Genomic DNA, 18,821 nt, shown 5'->3' on the forward strand with positions numbered 1-18,821 from the left:
AAAACTTTGCTCGACTGGGGTTGAGTGTGATAAAGTAACATACATAATCCGACCAGTCATTGTGACTGTGGATACGGTAGCCCGACCAATTCTTAGAAATACTATGCAGTTAAATGGTGCATATGGCTGTGATTTTTGTTTAAATCCGGGTATGTTATTTTAAAAAAGTATGGGTTCAATTATTTATTTAAAAATGTTTCCCATTTTACCAGGTAAATCTGTTAAAATCGGAAAAGGACACACCCTTGTTTACTGTGAACCAACAGATGATTCCCAACCAAAGTATCCGTTGCGTTCCACTTTTCATTATAGGAATGATCTCGAAGTAGGCCCTATTTAAGACGCATTAATTTTTCGCAAGTGCTTCTATTTAGATATAAGAAATAACACAATTAAATATATTTTTTGTAGGAAGCGGTGAAAAGCGGAAAAACATTTCATGGGATAAAAGGGCCTACGTCTCTTGCAAGCATAGAAGGTTTTGATTTCATAGGAGCCTTTATCCCGGAGTATATGCATTGCATTTGCCTGGGTGTAATCCGCTATTTGATCATCTTATGGATTTCCCCAACATACAGCAAAGAACCATGGCACATCAGTAAGGATAAATTAAAAGTTCTAAACAAGCGCCTATCAAACACCAAACCCCCGCATGATATCACAAGAACTCCAAGAACTTTAGAAACCATCAAGTATTGGAAAGCTTCGGAGTTTCGAGCGTTTGCAATGTATTATTTCCCTCTTCTTGAGGGCATTTTGCCAAAGCCCTATTTTTCTCATTTCGCCCATTTGTCGTACGCTCTTTCAGTCCTGTTACAAGAGTCTGTTCCTACTGATTGCGTTAAAGATGTAGGTGTTCTTCTCGAAGACTTTGTTAAGAAAGTCGAACTTTTTTACGGTGAAAAGTACGTAAAATTTAATATTCATCTCCTAACGCACCTGTCGAAAAGTGTTTTGGACTGGGGTTGCTTGTGGGCCACTTCTGCGTTTATACCTGAATGGTTCAACGGCCAGTTACAGGGGCTTGCTAAAGGAACTCAGGCTGTTGTTAAACAAATGAAAACTACTTTCTTAATGAAAAATTCTGTTCGCAACCAGGCTATAGATTTTTTGAAAACTCAAGCTGTTCCTTTGAATATTTCAAAATTAATTCATAAAATGATTTGTTTACCAAACACATTCGAGACCCAATACTATAAATGCCTTAAAATTGAAGGAGATATTTGCCTTAGTCTGCTAGGTAAACCAAACAGAAAAAATCTTTCAATAGAAGAGCAAAGTTTTGTTGAATCTGCTCTGCTTCAAGTAGTCAAAGATAAAATTCAGTCATGGGAAATTCAAAATATAGTAGAGATAATAGAGAATAAAGCTTGCTCCTTTTATCCAAGGTTATTTTTCCGAAATGGGAGTAGCTCTATATTTACTACATCCTTCTATGTCCGTTCCAAGAAGCGTATAAATTACTGCGCTCTCTTAAATGACGGTCGATTTTTTTACATAGAAAATTTCGTTTATATTGAAGGAGCGAAAAAAGATTTTCAGATTTTTATATTTGGTCGTCCCATGGGTCACGAGTTTCAATATATCTATTCTCCATGTTTGCTGGGCAAAGCATTTGTTTGTTTACCTGGTCAGACAGCAAAAGTTACAGGGTTGGGTGACTTGGAAGCAATAATGCCATATCAAATAGAAAGAAAATGTGTAGTTGCGGCTTACAATTCTATACTTCCTTCCTTTATTATAACAGCCCTAACAAACACTTTAGAAACTGATTAAAAAATAATGCAAGTAAATTTGTTGCCGTAAACAGTGAAATAGATATGGTTCAATAAAAACCTTTAAATGTGTATCATTTATTTATCTTCATATATATTATTATTTAGTAGTCAATACTGTTCATCATCTTTCAGTGTGGTAGATCAAGCAATTGCATGAAAATCATACGTATAAAGAATAAGGAACACGCAATCATAATAAAAAATATTATTTTATTCATAAATATATATGTTGATGTTCGAAATACACTTATTAGTTACAATTTGTGAATTAGTGTTTTACTTACTAGAGCCGTATATTTTTAGTTGGAAATTAACTTATGAACAAACAGCTAGCTATACACTTTCGTTTTCATCTGATCAGTCGCTGATGATTAGTAAAGAGCTAACTCTAGCTAGAAATTAACCCCGTGTATGTAAGACAGTACACCGATTGTCAGTTTTCAGTGTGTTACTAGTATAAACCAAACGGCAAGTAAAATACTAACTATCAACGCATATGGTACAACATTGGTACTCCCTTATATGTAAAAAACTAATTAGTCTACTAGTAAGTATGCGCTAAAGCGGTCTAATTTTTCGTACGGGTTCCTGCACTTTTCATCGACAGAAGGGTTTGCTAAATAATTGAAATGTTGCTTAGCATGTGTAAATAAAACTACAGAACTGATTTTTACCTATTGAATTGTTTCTCCTATTCACATTGCAAATGCTTTGTAATGGTTGTCGGGAAGTTTCATCTCAATAAAAATTACTTGGTAACTGGGCAATTCCACTTCATACTGTAAAAGAATTGTATACTTACTGGGTGAAAGGAAATATCTCGGAATGGCTCCTTCCTTCAAAACCCATCGTTTAAACGCATGAAAACACTTTTTATGTCATTCTCATCAAAATGACGCGTGCAATTACGAGAATTGTTCGTCAAAACGATTGACGGTATTTGCTGTTGCCATAATCCTATGGCTGTTTTTGGGACGGAGAACAGAGCAATTCCACTTTTTATTTGCGCACTTTTATAGTATGTTGAATTACAATGTGGAACAGCACACTTGCCAACCATTTTGGCGCCAATCCCGAATTTCTAGAGCTTTTTTACATCTTACAGCTTCTTACATCAATAGGATAAGCCAACTTTGTCTTCGCGAGACGGTCTCGAAGGGTCTTGACCGTCACCGCTACATCCCAGTGGGACTATCCCGGCCCTCTGATTGGCTCTCTCAGCCCTTATACCCTTCCATGTATTTCTGCTTTCCGCTCCCACATTTTCCTGATACACACAGCGTGGTTTTCCGTGGGAGTGGAGTTCGCGCTTTGATTTGTTTGTTTCTTTGTGTATAGAGTTGGCTAACGTCCGAAGTTGCCAGTTCGATGAAATTGTGAAAAAAAAATTGGACACGAACTAGTAACAGTTCTTGAATGGCGGCTTACGGAGTTTCGCCCGTTGTAGTTTTAGTTTTAATTTTTTCCATTGAAATTATCTTCCGTTCCATTCATAATTGGATTACGAAATTCCTTCGTTATCAGGTAATCTTGTAATTTTTATTTGACCTCGATATAGACTGTACTTTATTTATTATTAAATTTTTGTAGACGTGTTGTAGAGGAAACTGGCGGGCTGATAAGGGAGCCCATAATAACAATCTGTGAATTAAGTGACTATGTACAGGGACTTGATGAAAAAGACAAACGACAGTATGTAGAAAAACTAGTTAAATGTGAAATAGATTGCCCATTATAATTAATTAATTAATTAATTATTATAACGAAGGGCACAGTTTTTCGATAACAACGGCTTCTACTACCCACATTTGTTGTGGAATAAAAAAAGGGTCAAATTTGTCGCGCATTGGTGTCAAATGCATTCAGAGTGCTGCTCATTATTGCATCAAATCTGTATAATTGGAGAAATATTCCGAAGAAATAGAGGCTTTAAAGGATAAAAAGTCTTTAAAATTGAGTTCGACGCTGATTACTTTATCACCATTTCTGGATGAAGAAGGGATAGTGCGAGTAGGAGTTCACTTGAATTACGCCCCCCTTTCGTTCGACATCAAGCATCCCAAAATCCTGGCTCACGATCATCCACTCACGCGTTTAATCGTCATGAGAGAGCATGATCTCCTGTTTGATCCATCTACAGAAAGACTTCTTAGCTCAATAAGGTCTCAATATTGGATAATTAAAGGACGAGTGGCTATCAAAAGGTATCTGCAAAAGTGCTTTACTTGCAAACGACATAGGGCTACTCCCTGCATTCCTTTAATGGCCCCGCTTCCGCGTCATCGTCTTATTCCGTTCCAGCGTCCTTTTACTCATGTGGGATTGGACTATTTCGGCCCATGCAACATCACCATTTATCACCGCAAAGTAAAATGATATGTAATGCTGACAACCTCTCTCAATACTAGAACGGTACACTTGGAAGTTGCAGCGTCACTTGACTTATCGTCTTTTTTGATCGCCTTTGCTTCGTTTACCGCCCGAAGAGGTCGCCCGTCAGTCGTGTATAGCGACAATGGAACTCAAATTGTTGCTGGGGACAAGGCAATCCAACAAGGCATCGAGCGTCTCAAAGAGCAGAATGTCGTTGGTCAAATGGTGAAACAAGAAATCGAATGGCATTTCTCATCACAATTAGCGCCGCTTTTCGGAGGAGTTTGGGAAAGTCTTGTAAAATCGGCAAAGGTGGCTCTGGAAGCCATCGTGGAATCGCGTCTGCTCACTGAAGAATTACTGCGTGGTTTTGTGATTCAAGCCGAATCACCATTGAATGGACGTCCACCGACTTACGTCAGCGTGGACCCTCGAGATCCAGAACCTCGCCAAATACAGAAGACGACGTCATCGAGGACGAGAAATTGTATTCTCGAAAACATTGGGAGGCCATGCAAGTCATGACGACCCACTTTTGGCGCTGATGGCTTCAAGAATATCTCCCCACACTCACTGACCGTCGAAAATGGCTTTTCGATAAGAAGAATTTGGCTGTGGACGATACCGTGCTTTTGGTGGCCCCGAATTCTCCTAGAGGACATTGGCCTATTGGTCGAGTGATCCGAATAATTCCCAGTCCAGACGGAATCGTCCGATCGGTGTTCGTCAAGACCTCTACTGGAGAATACCACCGCCCGGTGTCCAAATTATGCTTATTAGAATCTGATGTTTCTGATGTATAATTGTGTCAGTATCTCTGTAATCAGTAACAGGCCCCGCTGTTAACGACGAAAGTCGTTAGGGATAAATGTAAATTTAAATTTTTGTTTTGTCTGTCTGTATGTACGTGTGTGTGTGTGTGTGTTTGTTCGTGTCATTGCCGAGAGGCAGACAAGTCTGAAATTGTCTGACCTTGGCTAAACTGTTGGTTTTGCTAATATTTTACCCTCCCTTACACATCCGCCACCCCATTTACACCTAAAACTAATTGTTCGCGTTAGCGCCCTTTTTTTGTTTTTCCCTTTCTTATTCATTTCCGCCGTAGTCGAAGACGGAGGGAGATGCTGCAACGTGGTCAGTCTCAATCGTATTCGTCGTGGCTGCAGTCGCAACCTGTTGTTCCCGTTTTCTTCGTTTGTAACCTCGTGTTCGTGTTTAATACATCGCAGCGTGGCCCTTTTGGCCCCCGGGGTAGCCACATTTCGTCTCGTTTATTTCGGTGGTTAACAATACTTTAGCACCTTGGGTGTAACTCCTACAATTTTTTTATGTTAAGATAACTTTTAGAGCACTTTCTCTTCTGATAGAGAAAAAAAGAAAAAAAGTAGTCCTTACCAGCATAAAGATATTTAAGTTTTCCTGGGACCCGTAGCGCCATAAGAATGCACTAAAAAAACGGGTGTGTACCTAATCGTTTGGTGGGTACTGTAAGTAAACTCCGTATTATCTCTCCCTCTCTTTCAACAGTCGATCACTTCATATCCGGGCAGCCGACATGACTGGCTGACGGATCATAACACCCTTAACTTCTATTATACCACCCACAACAGGGAACCAGAATATTACTAAAAAATGTACTAAACCATATACGTGCTTCCTGTTTTTTCTTTCTGTACAAGCAATTAAACCAGTCGCGTCAGACGTAACTGGCGAACTTACATCAATCCCGGGTTTTTTTAAGGTTAGTTTTTTTGAGTTTAACCTTTTTTTTTTATCAGACAGAAAAAACTAAAGTCTTCTAGAGAGTCAAAGATAGAATATCGACGGTGACGTCTAGAACTTTCCGTTAGACAGAAAACTAGTGTTCTGATACCCTAATGGGTTTTGGCAACCAAATTCCGTTCTATTTTTTTCCGGTTAGATGGATATAAATACCTGTGAATATGTAAGTAAGTTAAAGTATTGATTGTTTATATATATTTAAGAGTCATTTTCAGCTGCTTTTATATTTATGGCTTGCCATAGATCTTATGAAACAAAACTGCAAAGAACTCTTTGGTAGAGTACCAGCCCCTACCATCTTTGTTGCTTACTATGAGTTAGCATTATTAGGAGTGGTTGCTGATTGCTTTCCTGGCTGCAAATAAAGCTGGTGCTGGTTTCATTCTCCCCAAGTATTTTTTGTTTCTATTATTGTCTCAATATCTGAGCATGCTTTTCATAATATTAAAAAATGTGATTTTGAAGGTATAGAGCAAGTGACTGACGCTTACCCCCATTGATTTACGAACGCACCTTGGTGTTTTAAGATTAGCTTTTGCGGCTGGAAACCATGTTTGTTTCGTGATAAACATGGCCACCAGCCGCAATTTCTCTCTTACAATAGTAAGGTGCGTTCGTAAAACAGTAGGGGGTACGCGTCAGTCACTTGCTCTATAGCTTGTGCAACGTCAGACTGGATAATTATTTTTAAATTTTGATTTCCTTACTAATATCAAAATATTGTTTCATGTGATGTAACGTAAAGTGTGTATTTTAGTCTAAAGGTAGCACACACATCACGAACTTCACATCATCCATGGAAACATCAGAATGGGAATGAACATGCCTCTTTTAAACTATGCTCTCATGCCACAAGGGCATGGTATATGGGATGGTAGACGTGCGCCTGCAACACACCCGGTAAGGCTTTGAGACCATTTTTTAACTAGCGTTATACCCCTTATAACACCCATCTAGTGGTAAGAAATAAAAGTTTCTACATCTAGTTTTTAGAAGCATGCAGCCATTACAATTTACTTGTTAATGGCGTTTCTCTGCATGCACGTCCGATAATGCCTAAATTGAAAATGTGCTTTCTTTGTGGTGTGATTGACCAGGAAAACGACAAATCTTTGTTTGTCGTTCCATCAGGAAAATTGGCGGAATGGCAAAAACAAATTGTCAAACCTGGGTTGACAAAATCATCAAAGTTGTGTGAGGCACATTTTGACAAAAGTGAAATTCACAAAGGACATCAAATAGGCAACGAATATGTTCCAGCAGCCAGAAACCGTTTGCTGACGAAACAAGTGGTACCCACAAAAAATTTGGAAGGTAGTCAATATATATTGTTCAATTGTAATTGGCAGTGTTTAAAATGTAACAAATCTGTGTAACAACAGGTATAGCAACCTTTAAACGTACCAGAAATGCCTTAAAGCCACGTATCCTTAACGATAGCTCAACAGCAGGTATGTGTGATATTTATATGTTTTATTAAAACAATAGTAACTTGATATATTGTGAAACCCAGGAGTACCAAGGTTATACTTATATTATACTTTTCAACATAGGTCTATCATTAATTTCTTCCGATGAATGCCTTGCCGATGCTGTCATCCCTGCTGTTGCAGCTGAACCAAAGGTTGCATCAAACGAAGGAATACTAATACAAACTAGGAACAAACTAAGGAATACTAATTCAAACTGCAAAGGTTGCAAGAAATACCTCTCCATGACTTGTCGCAAGAGGACAGGACATTTTCAATCTAAGATTCATTACTACGTTAGGGACAGCTACCAAATTGTTATGTCAAAGATCTCAAAGTTAAGTTTAATTAATATTACTTGTGAAAAACATCAACATGTTTTACCTCATCTAGTCTTCGAATATCTTCAAATTCGTTTTTACTTTGAAAGTAAACGAGTCCGTAATCGTGAATTGTCTAAGTCAAATTCCAGGGGAAAGGCTTTTGGAAAACACGCTAGGCTTATTTGATACTTATCATTCTTTAACTTTCCCGTTCTATCTTTTTGTTTGTTTATCTTTGTAATAACGATTACTGCCAATATTACATACCATTTGCAATACAGAAAACAAATAAAGATCTACTCACTGTGTATTTTTGTTTTCTAACAGCAGACGAATACTCAATGTGTCAGTAACTTTGTATCAAAATGAAATCGGCGGTGCACGACCCATAGTCAAGTTAAGGCAGAAGCCGCTGGGAGCACTACAGTCTTCAAGGGATTTTTGGTCTCAAAGCCTTACCGGGTGTGTTGCAGGCGCACGTCTACCATCCCATATACCATGACAAGGGTGTAATGAGTATAAAGATGGAACAAATACACTTATTGGAATGAACTTGACTTTGTATTTATCTACGGACAGGCACATAGAAACCAGTCATATGGTATACTTCCGTGACAAGACGCTTGCGGGTCCCGTATTTTATAGGTGTTGCAGATGTTCGTGAATGGCGCAAAAGCATAGCTCCCGGTGGTGTTTTGATCATGTGGTGGTGGCGTGATGCAGGTGGGTAAGTGCTATCACATTGATGACAACGACGACGACGATGACAAATTGATGAGGATATGTGTCTGTTGACATTTTTCTTTACTACAAAATTATGTCTAGGCTATCGAAAACTATTTAAATAGCATCAGTGATGATATATCTGCTGCCAACCAGGTTTATCTCAACCAATCGTTTTTAAATAAATTATAAAATTTATTTTTCTTAATACTAAATTTTCTTATGAAATTGTTTGCCTTTTATAAGTGCAATGAACATTGAGAATATATATAAGCAAGAACAACTTAATTTTCAGCCATAATTACTTGGGGACATATATACAAGTGCACAGCTGCCAAATACTTATGCGCAGTGTTGCCCTGAGCTAGCTAAATTTTTGAGCGAGAATAAAATTTCACTGAAATTTTTGATCTGGGCTCAAATCTTTGAAAAATGATTTTGATCTGTTTCCAGATCAAAAACTTTTTATCTCCGAACACCGAACGCAGAATTTCTCGAATCGAAAGTGACATCTATGAACGTTTCTGGAATTAGCATGACAGGGTAAAACACATAAAGTTGTCGACATCCTGTTTTTTTTGTCACTGTCGTCACAGTTCTTGATTGATGAATGGAAATTGAATAAGCCGAGATTTACAATTCTTACCGTTAGCTGGCGAAAATAATGATCTGTGATCTTTAAGAAGATTGAACGGAAATCAGATCTTTTTCCATGTGACTTAAGCGCAGATCAACTCTTTTAACCTTGATCGAAAAAAACATTGATCTGCGAAAAGATGATCGGAGGGCAACACCGATTCTATCTAAATTTAATAATTAAAATTGAGTTTTTCTACCTAGGTCCTTATGACACAAAAACGCCAGATGTGAAAATCGGAATTACCAGATTGGGCAACTCAGCATCTGCTACAGGTCTATTTGTTTAGTCTATTAGTTTATTACTATTAGTTTGTTTGCGTATCTATATTTATCTTCATGATGCAATGTGGAAACGTAAAGAGAAAAGTCAAATAATTCCATTATTACACCATGGCTAGTAAAAAACAAAGATTCTTCCTCGAGTAACGAACCTCGGGAATTACTTTTTAGAAATTGAAGGGAAAACTCTGGAGTGGGTAAAAAAGCTTTCTCATGCGAAGGAAAATACAAGTCCGGATAGAGGGAGAGAAATCCGAACCATTCACCCAAAGTGTCGGGGTACCGCAAGGATCAGTATTGAGCCCTGTACTTTTCCTCATACTAATCTCAGATTTTCCGAAATCATCAAAAAAATGCACCAACCTAGCATTTGTAGACGACATAGTTACCTTTTGCAGAACCAAGAACAACCTAGCTGCCAAAATCATCATGCAGCCTCACTTGGATAGCATAGTTAAATAGGCGACCAAATGGCACTCTCGACCAATAAATCGGCAGTGTTAGTATTCTCAAGACAAAGACACAAACAACTAAACCCCAGCTTCAAGATATACACGCAGCCACTGAAACTTATGGACACTTGCAAATACTTAAGCGCTACTTTCGATACCAAACTAACGTGGGACGTACACGTACAAAGGCATCCCAAAAAGCCGAAAAATGCAGACTGATCATCAGATCCCTCAGTAACAGGAAAGTAGGCCCTCATATAAACACGCTTGTGTGCCTCTACAAAGCACTAGTAAGAAGTCTCTTGGACTTTGCATCACCGGCCCTACTCTCAGCACCGAAGTACGTCACGAAAAGGATGGATGTGACGCAAAACAAACACCTACGTTTCATTTTACAAGCCTTCAAATCCACCACGATTGAACAACTGCAGCTGGAACTTGGTGTAGAACCTCTGAAATATCACAGGATCTACTTAGCAACTAGCTACATAGCTAAAATCACAATATACAACAACCTAAGACCCATCCAAGTTCTATTAGTAAATTTAGAAAATCATCCAAAGCCATGGAAGGAGAGATACAAACCCAGCCTTGTGATAACTTGAATTTACTAACATAATTGTGGATTACTCGAGGGTCGCGTAGCGACCCGAAGAGTAATCTAGATTATTAGAAATGAAAGAACGAGACCTTAAACGGTGTAGAACTGATTTATTAGCTCCTCCAAAGACAAAAAATAATCTGGCAACGCCCGACCGTATGCACAGTGGGCGTGCCAGATCCCCCACATCCTCAGGACTTTTCAGAGACACAAATAAACACAAACATGATTGACTTCCAAAAATGAGAAATTCTGTGTTGATGAGGAACGCGAACAAAATCTTGCCAAGGATACGTTAATTGCCGTAGCCGTTCTTGGAGTTAACGAAGCGTTTACCTCTGTAAAAGAAAAAAGAACATGATAATTAAACAGGGAGGTGAGGGAGGGAATAACGAGACCGTTAAGGTCTCGTTCTTTCATTTCTAATAATCTAGATTACTCTTCGGGTCGCTACGCGACCCTCGAGTAATCCACAATTATTATCATTCAGCCACTTCGACCTTAACGGTGATTTTAAAGATGATGTCAATCTGTTTGTGTGAGAATTGAACTCGCAACAGACGCGGAAGTCAAAGGGCGATTGTAAAATCGATTGAATGTTGACTCATTAGTCCAACTAGCGGCTTTCAAAATTTGTTCAATGGGAATGCCAATTTTGGCTGCTTTAGATGCACCAGAGCCTCTAGTGGAATGTGCTGAAAATGAATCATCTATTCCAGCGTCTGACAGACACTTCTTTATCCATCTGGCGATAGTGGAAGAGCCCACCGCTCGATAAGGTTTCTTAAGCGAAATAAACAGAGAATCTGATGATGGACACAATGATTTGGAGCGTCCTAGATAATTTTCAAGGCAATCAACTGGACAAATACGACCGGAGAGGCGGGGCAAAGAAATAGATTGTAACGGCCCATCATGTTGGGTTTTGCGCGGGCGAGAAAGAGAAAAGGTTGCTGCAGACGCGGAGCAATGAATTGAGGTTCTCGAAATGGACGCGATTTCGGACACTCGAAGAAGAGATGACAGAGCCGTCAGGGTAACGAGTTTATAAGAGATGACTGAAAGGGAGAGATCAGAATTATCAGGTAACGACGATATGAATTTTAAAACGTCATCTGGATTCCACATGTTGTTATATCGAGGGCGAGGGGGTAATGAATTGTAGCATCCTTTTAAAAGCTGGACCACCAACGGGTGTTCCCCGATATTTATGCCGTTTACGGGCTCCAAGGTCATTGACAACATCGATCGATGTAAATTTATCGTTTGCGACGCAAGACCGGAATCAAACAAGTGAGCGAGATACTGCAAGATAGTATTTAGATCGTTTGACAAGGGATCTTGGTTCCCTGCCATGCACCAACGGTACCAACCGTTCCAGGCTGACTGGTAGGTAGATAACGTAGATCCACGGGAGCTGACCAGCAATAATCTAACAACTGATGGCGGAAGGCCTCGCTTTTCAAGGCGTCCCCTGATAATTTCCATGCGGCTAGGAGGAATTTTTTCGATTGAATGAGTGGGTGTGGCTCGAGGGAGTTCGAATGAAGGAGGATCGGGTGTGAGCTGAACACTCTCGGAATGTCCGTTGCCATTTCCAACAAAAGAGGGTACCACGGCTGAGACGGCCAAAGCGGGCAAACCAAAATGACAACAGCTTTCTCCTTCTTTATCTTTGTCAGACATCTCGGAATCATTGCGAATGGGGGGAACGCGTAACAATTCAGGCGTGACCAATTGAGGGAGAAGGCGTTCACGGCTATCGCGTTCGGCTGGGGTAGCCAGGAAACAAACTTCGGCAATTGTTTGTTCCACGCCGCCGAAAAAAGATCCACCTCCATGGGCCACACATCCTGGAGACGTTTGAATGCCCCTGTGAATAGCATCCAATCGCTTGGGTCTAATGTCGACCGTGATTCCCGGTCTGCAATGGAATTAAACATTCCAGGTAAATGGGAAGCCGACAAAGAGATGTTGCGTGTTTCACACCAGGAAGTCATTTGAGAAGAGATGGCGGAGAGGGAACGGGACTTGGTACCACCGCAATTATTTACGTAAGCTACAGCTGTAGAATTGTCCAAAAGAAGAGAAACAGATATATCGGATGAATTTTGGGTAAAAATTTGCAGGGCGTAAAGGGAGCCTAGTAACTCGAGCTCGTTAATATGACGTGATTGGTCGGCAAGAGGCCAGGGGCCTCTTGCAGTAACGCCATCGCAAACCGATCCCCATCCCTTCAATGAGGCATCAGAATAAATCGATAAGTCGGGACATGGTGGAATTATTGATTTGCCATTTGAAAGTTTAAGATTATGAACCCACCATTGAATATCAATTCGCGCTTCTTGCGTGAGGGTAACGAGTTTGTTCAAATTACTAAAATCTCCGACTGCCTGAATATAAAATCTCTGTAAGGACCGGTAGTGACTTGGGGCGTAAGGAACTGATGTTATCGACCAACAGAAATTTCCGAGTACTGCGGCGAGCTCGCGAAGCTTTACTCGATCTTTTTTCAAAATAGATTGGCAAAGGGAGACAATGTTATCAACTTTACATTTGGGAAGAGAAAATGACAACATGCACGAGTCGATTTCGAGGCCTAGAAATTCGATGGACTGAGACGGAATTACGACCGATTTTTCCCAATTTATAAGGAAACCAAGGGACAAAAGTAAATTCACTACTGAGCGCAAATGTTGTAGAACGCCATTAGGGGAACTGCCCAAGATTAACAGATCATCAAGATAAATTAGCAGACGAATACCAAGTTTACGCAAATGAGCGATTATTGGTTTCATGAGCTTAGTAAATATCCGTGGGGCGCTACTCAAACCGAACGGCAAGCATACGTATTGGTAAACGACGCCATCCCATATGAAACGCAAAAATTTACGATGTTGACTGGTCACAGGGACTACAAAATAAGCATCTTGTAGGTCGAGTTTGACAAGCCAATCGTTTCTGCAAATCAAATATTTTACATTATCTAAACATTCCATTTTGAAGTGCTCATAGCGAATAAATTGGTTAAGCGCTTTGAGATTAAAAATGGGGCGATACTTCCCGGTTGCTTTTTTGGGAACGACAAATTGATTACTGATAAAACTTTCAACGGGAGAGGGGGCCACGACGATGGCTCCTTTCTTTTTAAGGGACTCGACTTCCGAGTTGCAAATAGCGGTTTTCTCCTTGTCCATAATTACTTCTGGCGGAATAAGCTTCTGGACGGGGGATGAGTAAATTCAATAGAAAACCCATAATCAATAATGTTTAAGATCCAAGGATCATCCGTGAAAGCGTGCCAGGCATTAGAGAAAAGAGATAGGCGACCGCCTACAATCGAGCTATCGACAGAACAGACAGGGGGGAGAAAATTTGATACATACTTGTTATTATTAGAAGCGCCGGTAAATTGTTGTCCGCCAGACTTGTTGCGGTTAGACGAGTGTGGTTTGTTGAAGTTCCAGTTACCGTTGGATTTGAAATTGGCGCCAGAACCAGAATTGGATCCGCCTTTGCGGAAATGAGTATTGCCTCCACGGCTGTTGGAAGGACCACCGTAGCGTCCGATCTGATCCATTTTGGCATCAGCAATTGCTTCTTTCTCCAAAGCGTCAATAAATTTGTTGCCAAACAAATTACGGTAATCACGAGATGAGAACAGACGATTATCGATCAACATCGTAGAGAATTTGGGCGCACAGTGGCGCATGGCGTTGGAGCGTCTCATCTTGGTGATGCGAGAAAACACGTGGCCCAGCAGACGTATAGCAGTTTGAACGGGCATCTCAGCATCGGAATTTTCGGGCATGACGCCTAACATGTAGGCAAGAGGCTGAAAGGCATCTTTCACTTCTCTCTGCAATGATAAGAGCTGTTTTTCCCAAAAGTCTTTCAGCTTAGCTCGATCAGACGATTCGCCAAGATTGCGTAGCCATTTGCGAGCCATTGATGGGTCCAATAAAGGAGCCATAAGTTCAAAGTCACCCTCAAATTTGGGAACATAAGCAGACCGGAGGGTGTTTCCCTCGGTTTTGGATTCAATACCTTCTTTCATCCATCGACGTAGGTCACGAACACGTGAGCGAGGCAGCATGGCGACGTTGGATGGTTCGTCGAATCCGCCTGAATCCGTGCCATCCTTGCGGGATTTTTTTACGATCGTGAGATCTAGAAGAAGACGATGATCCTGAGTCTGAATCAGAAGGGGAGCTATCGCGAGAACGACGACGCTTCTTCTTGTTTTTCTTCGTACCATGCGAATCTGTGGAGTTCGGAATACCAGGTGGTAACTCAGGCGTATTAACACTATTTTCACCTAAATCTACAGTAAGCGTGTCACCAGACATGCTACGTAAAGCACGACGACGTTTAGTAGATTCACTTGACGAAGGCGAGGACGGGATATCACCCATGACTAAGTTTGGACGGAGCTGAAAAGGTTCTGAGGATGTGGGGGATCTGGCACGCCCACTGTGCATACGGTCGGGCGTTGCCAGATTATTTTTTGTCTTTGGAGGAGCTAATAAATCAGTTCTACACCGTTAAGGTCGAAGTGGCTGAATGATAATAATGGGAACCCAGCTCACGCTTCCAATACAAGAAAACGTCCCAGAAATCCCTCCGTGGGGAACTGACTTATTTTTAACAAGAAAACCCCCAATCCAGAAAAAAGATGCCATGGAAAACCCAACCTATGCAAGACACCTCCTTGTAGAAGTACTGAGCGACCTACCAGTTGAAACCCCAATATACTTTACCGACGATTCCACGGATATAGGGGAAAAACAACTTGCTTTGGGATTAGGGTGCCCTCAAAAAGAAATTGAAGAAAGCTGGAAGCTGGAAAGAACATGTTCGTCAACGACAGCCGAACTGCATGCCATCGACTTAACACTCAGCCTCCATCTATTATCTAACGACCAGCAAGCAGCAATCGTGAGTGACTCCCTAGCTGGACTACAAATGACTGACATACCCCCAAAAGAGAACCACCTCCTTTCAACAAGAACAATCGTCGTCCAACAAAAAATAAAAGAATCATGCAAAACTTACTGAAAATGTGGGTACTAAGTCACGTCGGCATCGAGGATAACGAAAAGGCGGATGCCCTAGCTAAAGCAGGATGCACATCAGTAAAATCCATCGCAAACCCTAGAACGGGTTTATAACTAAACGTTTAACCCTAGACGGCGCATAAGGAGTCAACCAAGACTCCAAAATTGGCTGCTCCGCAACTGGGTGCCTAAAAATTGAATTAAATTGAAAAAAGAAACACTGACAATGGCCGTTGAATAACTCGCCGTTTCTCTCGATAGATGACTCTAATTCGAGTATCCACCACTGTGCCCCACCCCAAAACCGTCAAAATTTTAGACACAAAGACCAGCAAAACGTGGTATAGGGATTCCTCTCAGCGTGAACCAACCAGGGTTCCATGACTCTGGTTCAAACTTCAAAGTTAGGGCAGGTTTATGGTCGGGGCGAACTCAGCGAATATCATCATAATAATAGATTTCGACTCGATCGATTATGTTTTAACGAAAATCGATTGATTGCAATCAGGGATCCATCCCCGATTACGCACCCCGATTTAACCCCGATTGGGTTCGGGGTGCAAAAAATTTCACCCTATCACCCTAGCTGTGGGTAGGGATCGCAACTTGGTCTCCGCGAGACGGTCTCGAAGGGTCGAGACCGTCACCGCTACATCCCAGAGGGACTATTCCGGCCCCCTGATTGGCTCTCTCCACCCTTACACCCTTCCATGTCTTTCTGCTTTCCGCTCCCACATTTTCCTGATGTACACAGTGTGGTTTTCCGTGGGGCTGGCGGCCGCTGTATTTTTATTATTTACATTTATTGTTTGTTCTTTATTAAGTCTTACAAATACAATATTTTTACTGACATCAATTCTTTTTTTTTTCATTTTATATGATAGATTGAATTAAGTACCGGTGTGTTTTCTTAAATTAGCGTAAATTGTCATCCCATGGGCCTTGGGTTGGCGGTGTCCAAAACCCGATCTTGTAATGATCGGGGAAACTATAAGTCCAAAACTTTAAAAAGTTATAGAAATGGATATATCTTGATAAGATCTGTCCATTTCTGCTAAAATATTGCTTAAAAAATTCCTATTTTGAAGAATAACCCGATTTGCCATATTTCCGGTAGGTCTGTGCGGTTTAGCGGGTATCCGGTAATCCCCACCCCCCAATAATACGTAATATTTAAATAATTTTTAGCGGGAAAACTATAAGACCAAAATTAATAAATTTTACAGAAATGGATTGCTCTTATATAAGGGCTATCCATTTCTGTAAAATAATTAAGACAATTTTCATAAACAAAAAAAAATTTTGGACAAGAAGTTTTTTGTAGTTTTTGCGCTCTAGAGATATACTCGATCCTATAGACTTAAGTAAAAATTTTCATTTTTTTTTTACATTTTAGTGTATGAATATTTTTCCATAAATTATAAAGAAATAGATAGCTCTTATCAAAAGCTATCCATTTATATAAAATTTATTAATTTTGGTCTTATCACCAAGCCTTATGGCCAAAGTCGACGCAATGAACGAACCATCTTTGCTAATTTGCTAATGTTAATTTCGCACACCTCTCGCTGTATATGAGCCGGCAACACCGGCTGGTACAGACGACTGACCATCCAAACTATGATAGCTGTGTGCCTGTGTCTGTGTGTCGTACAAGTGCAGAGTGAAGGAAACACGTGGTTTTTTCCTCCGTGGTTCCATATCGAAGCGGTCTATTTTTCATTCTGAAAGTTAGTCTACACAGCCTTAAAATGCCAAAAACGAAGCGATTTCAAAAGAGTAAGCTTTTGTCAACCATTTTTAGCATACTTTTTCAAACATGCCCGTTTTTTCTTTTCAGTATCATTGACTCAAACGAAGAAAAAAGGGCTCGGTGGAAAGCAGCAGTTAGTGGAAGACATTAGATCATGTGTTGAGAAATATTCACACTTGTACCTTTTTTCAGTTCAAAATATGAGGAGTAACAAACTTAAATCTATTCGAAATGAATGGAAAGACAGCAGGTTAGTACAGCTTTTTGTTCACTTTTGACATTTAGGTTATAACTGGCTTGGTTTCAGGTTTTTTTTGGGGAAAAACAGAGTGATAGCCATTGCCTTGGGACGTTCAAAGGAATCAGAATGCAGAGAAAATCTTCATGAAATCTCCAAAAGGCTTAAGGGACAGTGTGGCATTGTCTTCACTGATAAAACTAAAGAAGAAGTTACCAAGTAATCACACTGTTACTTTTTTTTAATTGCTTTATTAAGTGTTATTGTTTTTCCAGATATTTTGAAAAGCATATTGAATCTGACTATGCAAGGTCTGGTAACAATGCTACTGAAACTGTCATTCTTCAACCTGGTCCTTTAGAGCAATTTCCATTCAACATGGAACCCTACCTTAGACAGCTTGGTCTACCAACATCCCTTCAAAGAGGTAATAATCTTGTTCAGTTAAAGGTCTCATGTGTCAACGTTTTACAAATTTTTACCCAAAACCTGGGCCTATGTTAATTTCAGGTGTTGTCACATTATTGAAGGAACACACAGTCTGCAAAGAGGGAAATGTCCTGACTCCAGAAGAAGCCAGGCTTTTGGTAATGATCACTGTTTTCCCTTTAATTTTCAATATTATAAATAAAGGTCATTTAAATGTACCTTAATGCTTATTTGGTTCAGATCCATTTTATTTTTAACAGTCTTGCTTTATTATTCTAGTACAGAAAGGTATGAATTAAGTAGATAATTAAATTAAGTGCCATGTTCATAAAAGTGTGGAATATGCAAAGTGTTTTGTTTAATAAGCCTCACGTGCGCTTTCATATTCAATGCGGGATAGTTTCTTGAAGCCCATTATCTTTTATCCATTATCGCTAACTGAAATTCACTAATCAAGTCCTAGTTAATGAATCTGGCTGATGTAATGAAAAGCTGTTCTTTCATTTGATGTTCATTATTTATTAACTTTATTTTTCCTTCTTCTACAAACCTTCAGAAATTGCTGTGCATACATATGGCTGAATTCAAGGTGACCGTTGAAGCTGTTTGGCAAAAAGATGGAACGTTCGAAGAAATTGGACATGGAGGCTTGTTGGTGGCACAAGACGATGCAAATGAAACGGAGTCGGAAAACGAAGATATGGAGTAAGGTTTCCCGTATTTTTTTTTTTTTTTTCTGAATGATAAACTGTATTGGTGTATCAACGAGGGACATAGTCGTTATACAAGTGACTAATGTTTACCTATGGTCATCCTTATGTACATCATCTTGTTTTACAAAAAAAAAAAAAATGAAGAACAAGACGCTCTACATTTCAAGCGAATGAAATGTACAAAACAAAATTACACGTTTCATTTCAACCAC

The 18,821-nt window shown here is 40.0% G+C and overlaps 3 protein-coding genes across 3 annotated transcripts; 2 read left to right on the top strand and 1 right to left on the bottom strand.

Moving 5' to 3' along the window:
• The first annotated feature begins 6,913 nt into the window (after positions 1–6,913).
• On the top strand, positions 6,914–8,033 carry LOC116924282. Its single transcript, XM_032930800.2, has 3 exons — positions 6,914–7,247; positions 7,316–7,384; positions 7,487–8,033. Exons 1-3 carry the CDS (start codon positions 6,986–6,988, stop codon positions 7,909–7,911), a joined length of 756 nt encoding a protein of 251 aa, XP_032786691.2. The 5' UTR covers positions 6,914–6,985; the 3' UTR covers positions 7,912–8,033.
• A 2,681-nt stretch (positions 8,034–10,714) lies between these two features.
• Positions 10,715–14,312, bottom strand: LOC123473929. The gene is given in 6 exon segments (XM_045175568.1): positions 10,715–10,757; positions 11,726–12,343; positions 12,571–12,653; positions 13,269–13,333; positions 13,806–13,830; positions 13,832–14,312. Coding segments are annotated over 6 exon segments (1,245 nt in total). The 5' UTR covers positions 14,243–14,312.
• Positions 14,313–17,074: 2,762 nt separating this feature from the next.
• LOC116925097 (mRNA turnover protein 4 homolog) lies at positions 17,075–18,817 on the top strand. The gene is made up of 6 exons (XM_032931718.2): positions 17,075–17,255; positions 17,317–17,479; positions 17,537–17,686; positions 17,743–17,894; positions 17,978–18,054; positions 18,453–18,817. Exons 1-6 carry the CDS (start codon positions 17,228–17,230, stop codon positions 18,603–18,605), a joined length of 723 nt encoding a protein of 240 aa, XP_032787609.1. The 5' UTR covers positions 17,075–17,227; the 3' UTR covers positions 18,606–18,817.
• Positions 18,818–18,821: the final 4 nt, after the last annotated feature.

This window comes from Daphnia magna, linkage group LG6 (genome assembly GCF_020631705.1).
Source record: "Daphnia magna isolate NIES linkage group LG6, ASM2063170v1.1, whole genome shotgun sequence".
Classification (NCBI taxonomy): domain Eukaryota; kingdom Metazoa; phylum Arthropoda; class Branchiopoda; order Diplostraca; family Daphniidae; genus Daphnia; species Daphnia magna.

Bases quoted from the DNA above. Each gene is read 5' to 3' on its own strand.
- LOC116924282 (XM_032930800.2), top strand. From the start codon at position 6,986: ATGCCTAAATTGAAAATGTGCTTTCTTTGTGGTGTGATTGACCAGGAA. The intron at 7,248-7,315 runs GTAGTCAATATA...GTGTAACAACAG, and splicing joins ACCCACAAAAAATTTGGAAG to GTATAGCAACCTTTAAACGT. The intron at 7,385-7,486 runs GTATGTGTGATA...TTTTCAACATAG, and splicing joins TAACGATAGCTCAACAGCAG to GTCTATCATTAATTTCTTCC.
- LOC116925097 (XM_032931718.2), top strand. From the start codon at position 17,228: ATGCCAAAAACGAAGCGATTTCAAAAGA. The intron at 17,480-17,536 runs GTTAGTACAGCT...GCTTGGTTTCAG, and splicing joins AATGAATGGAAAGACAGCAG to GTTTTTTTTGGGGAAAAACA. The intron at 17,687-17,742 runs GTAATCACACTG...TTGTTTTTCCAG, and splicing joins ACTAAAGAAGAAGTTACCAA to ATATTTTGAAAAGCATATTG.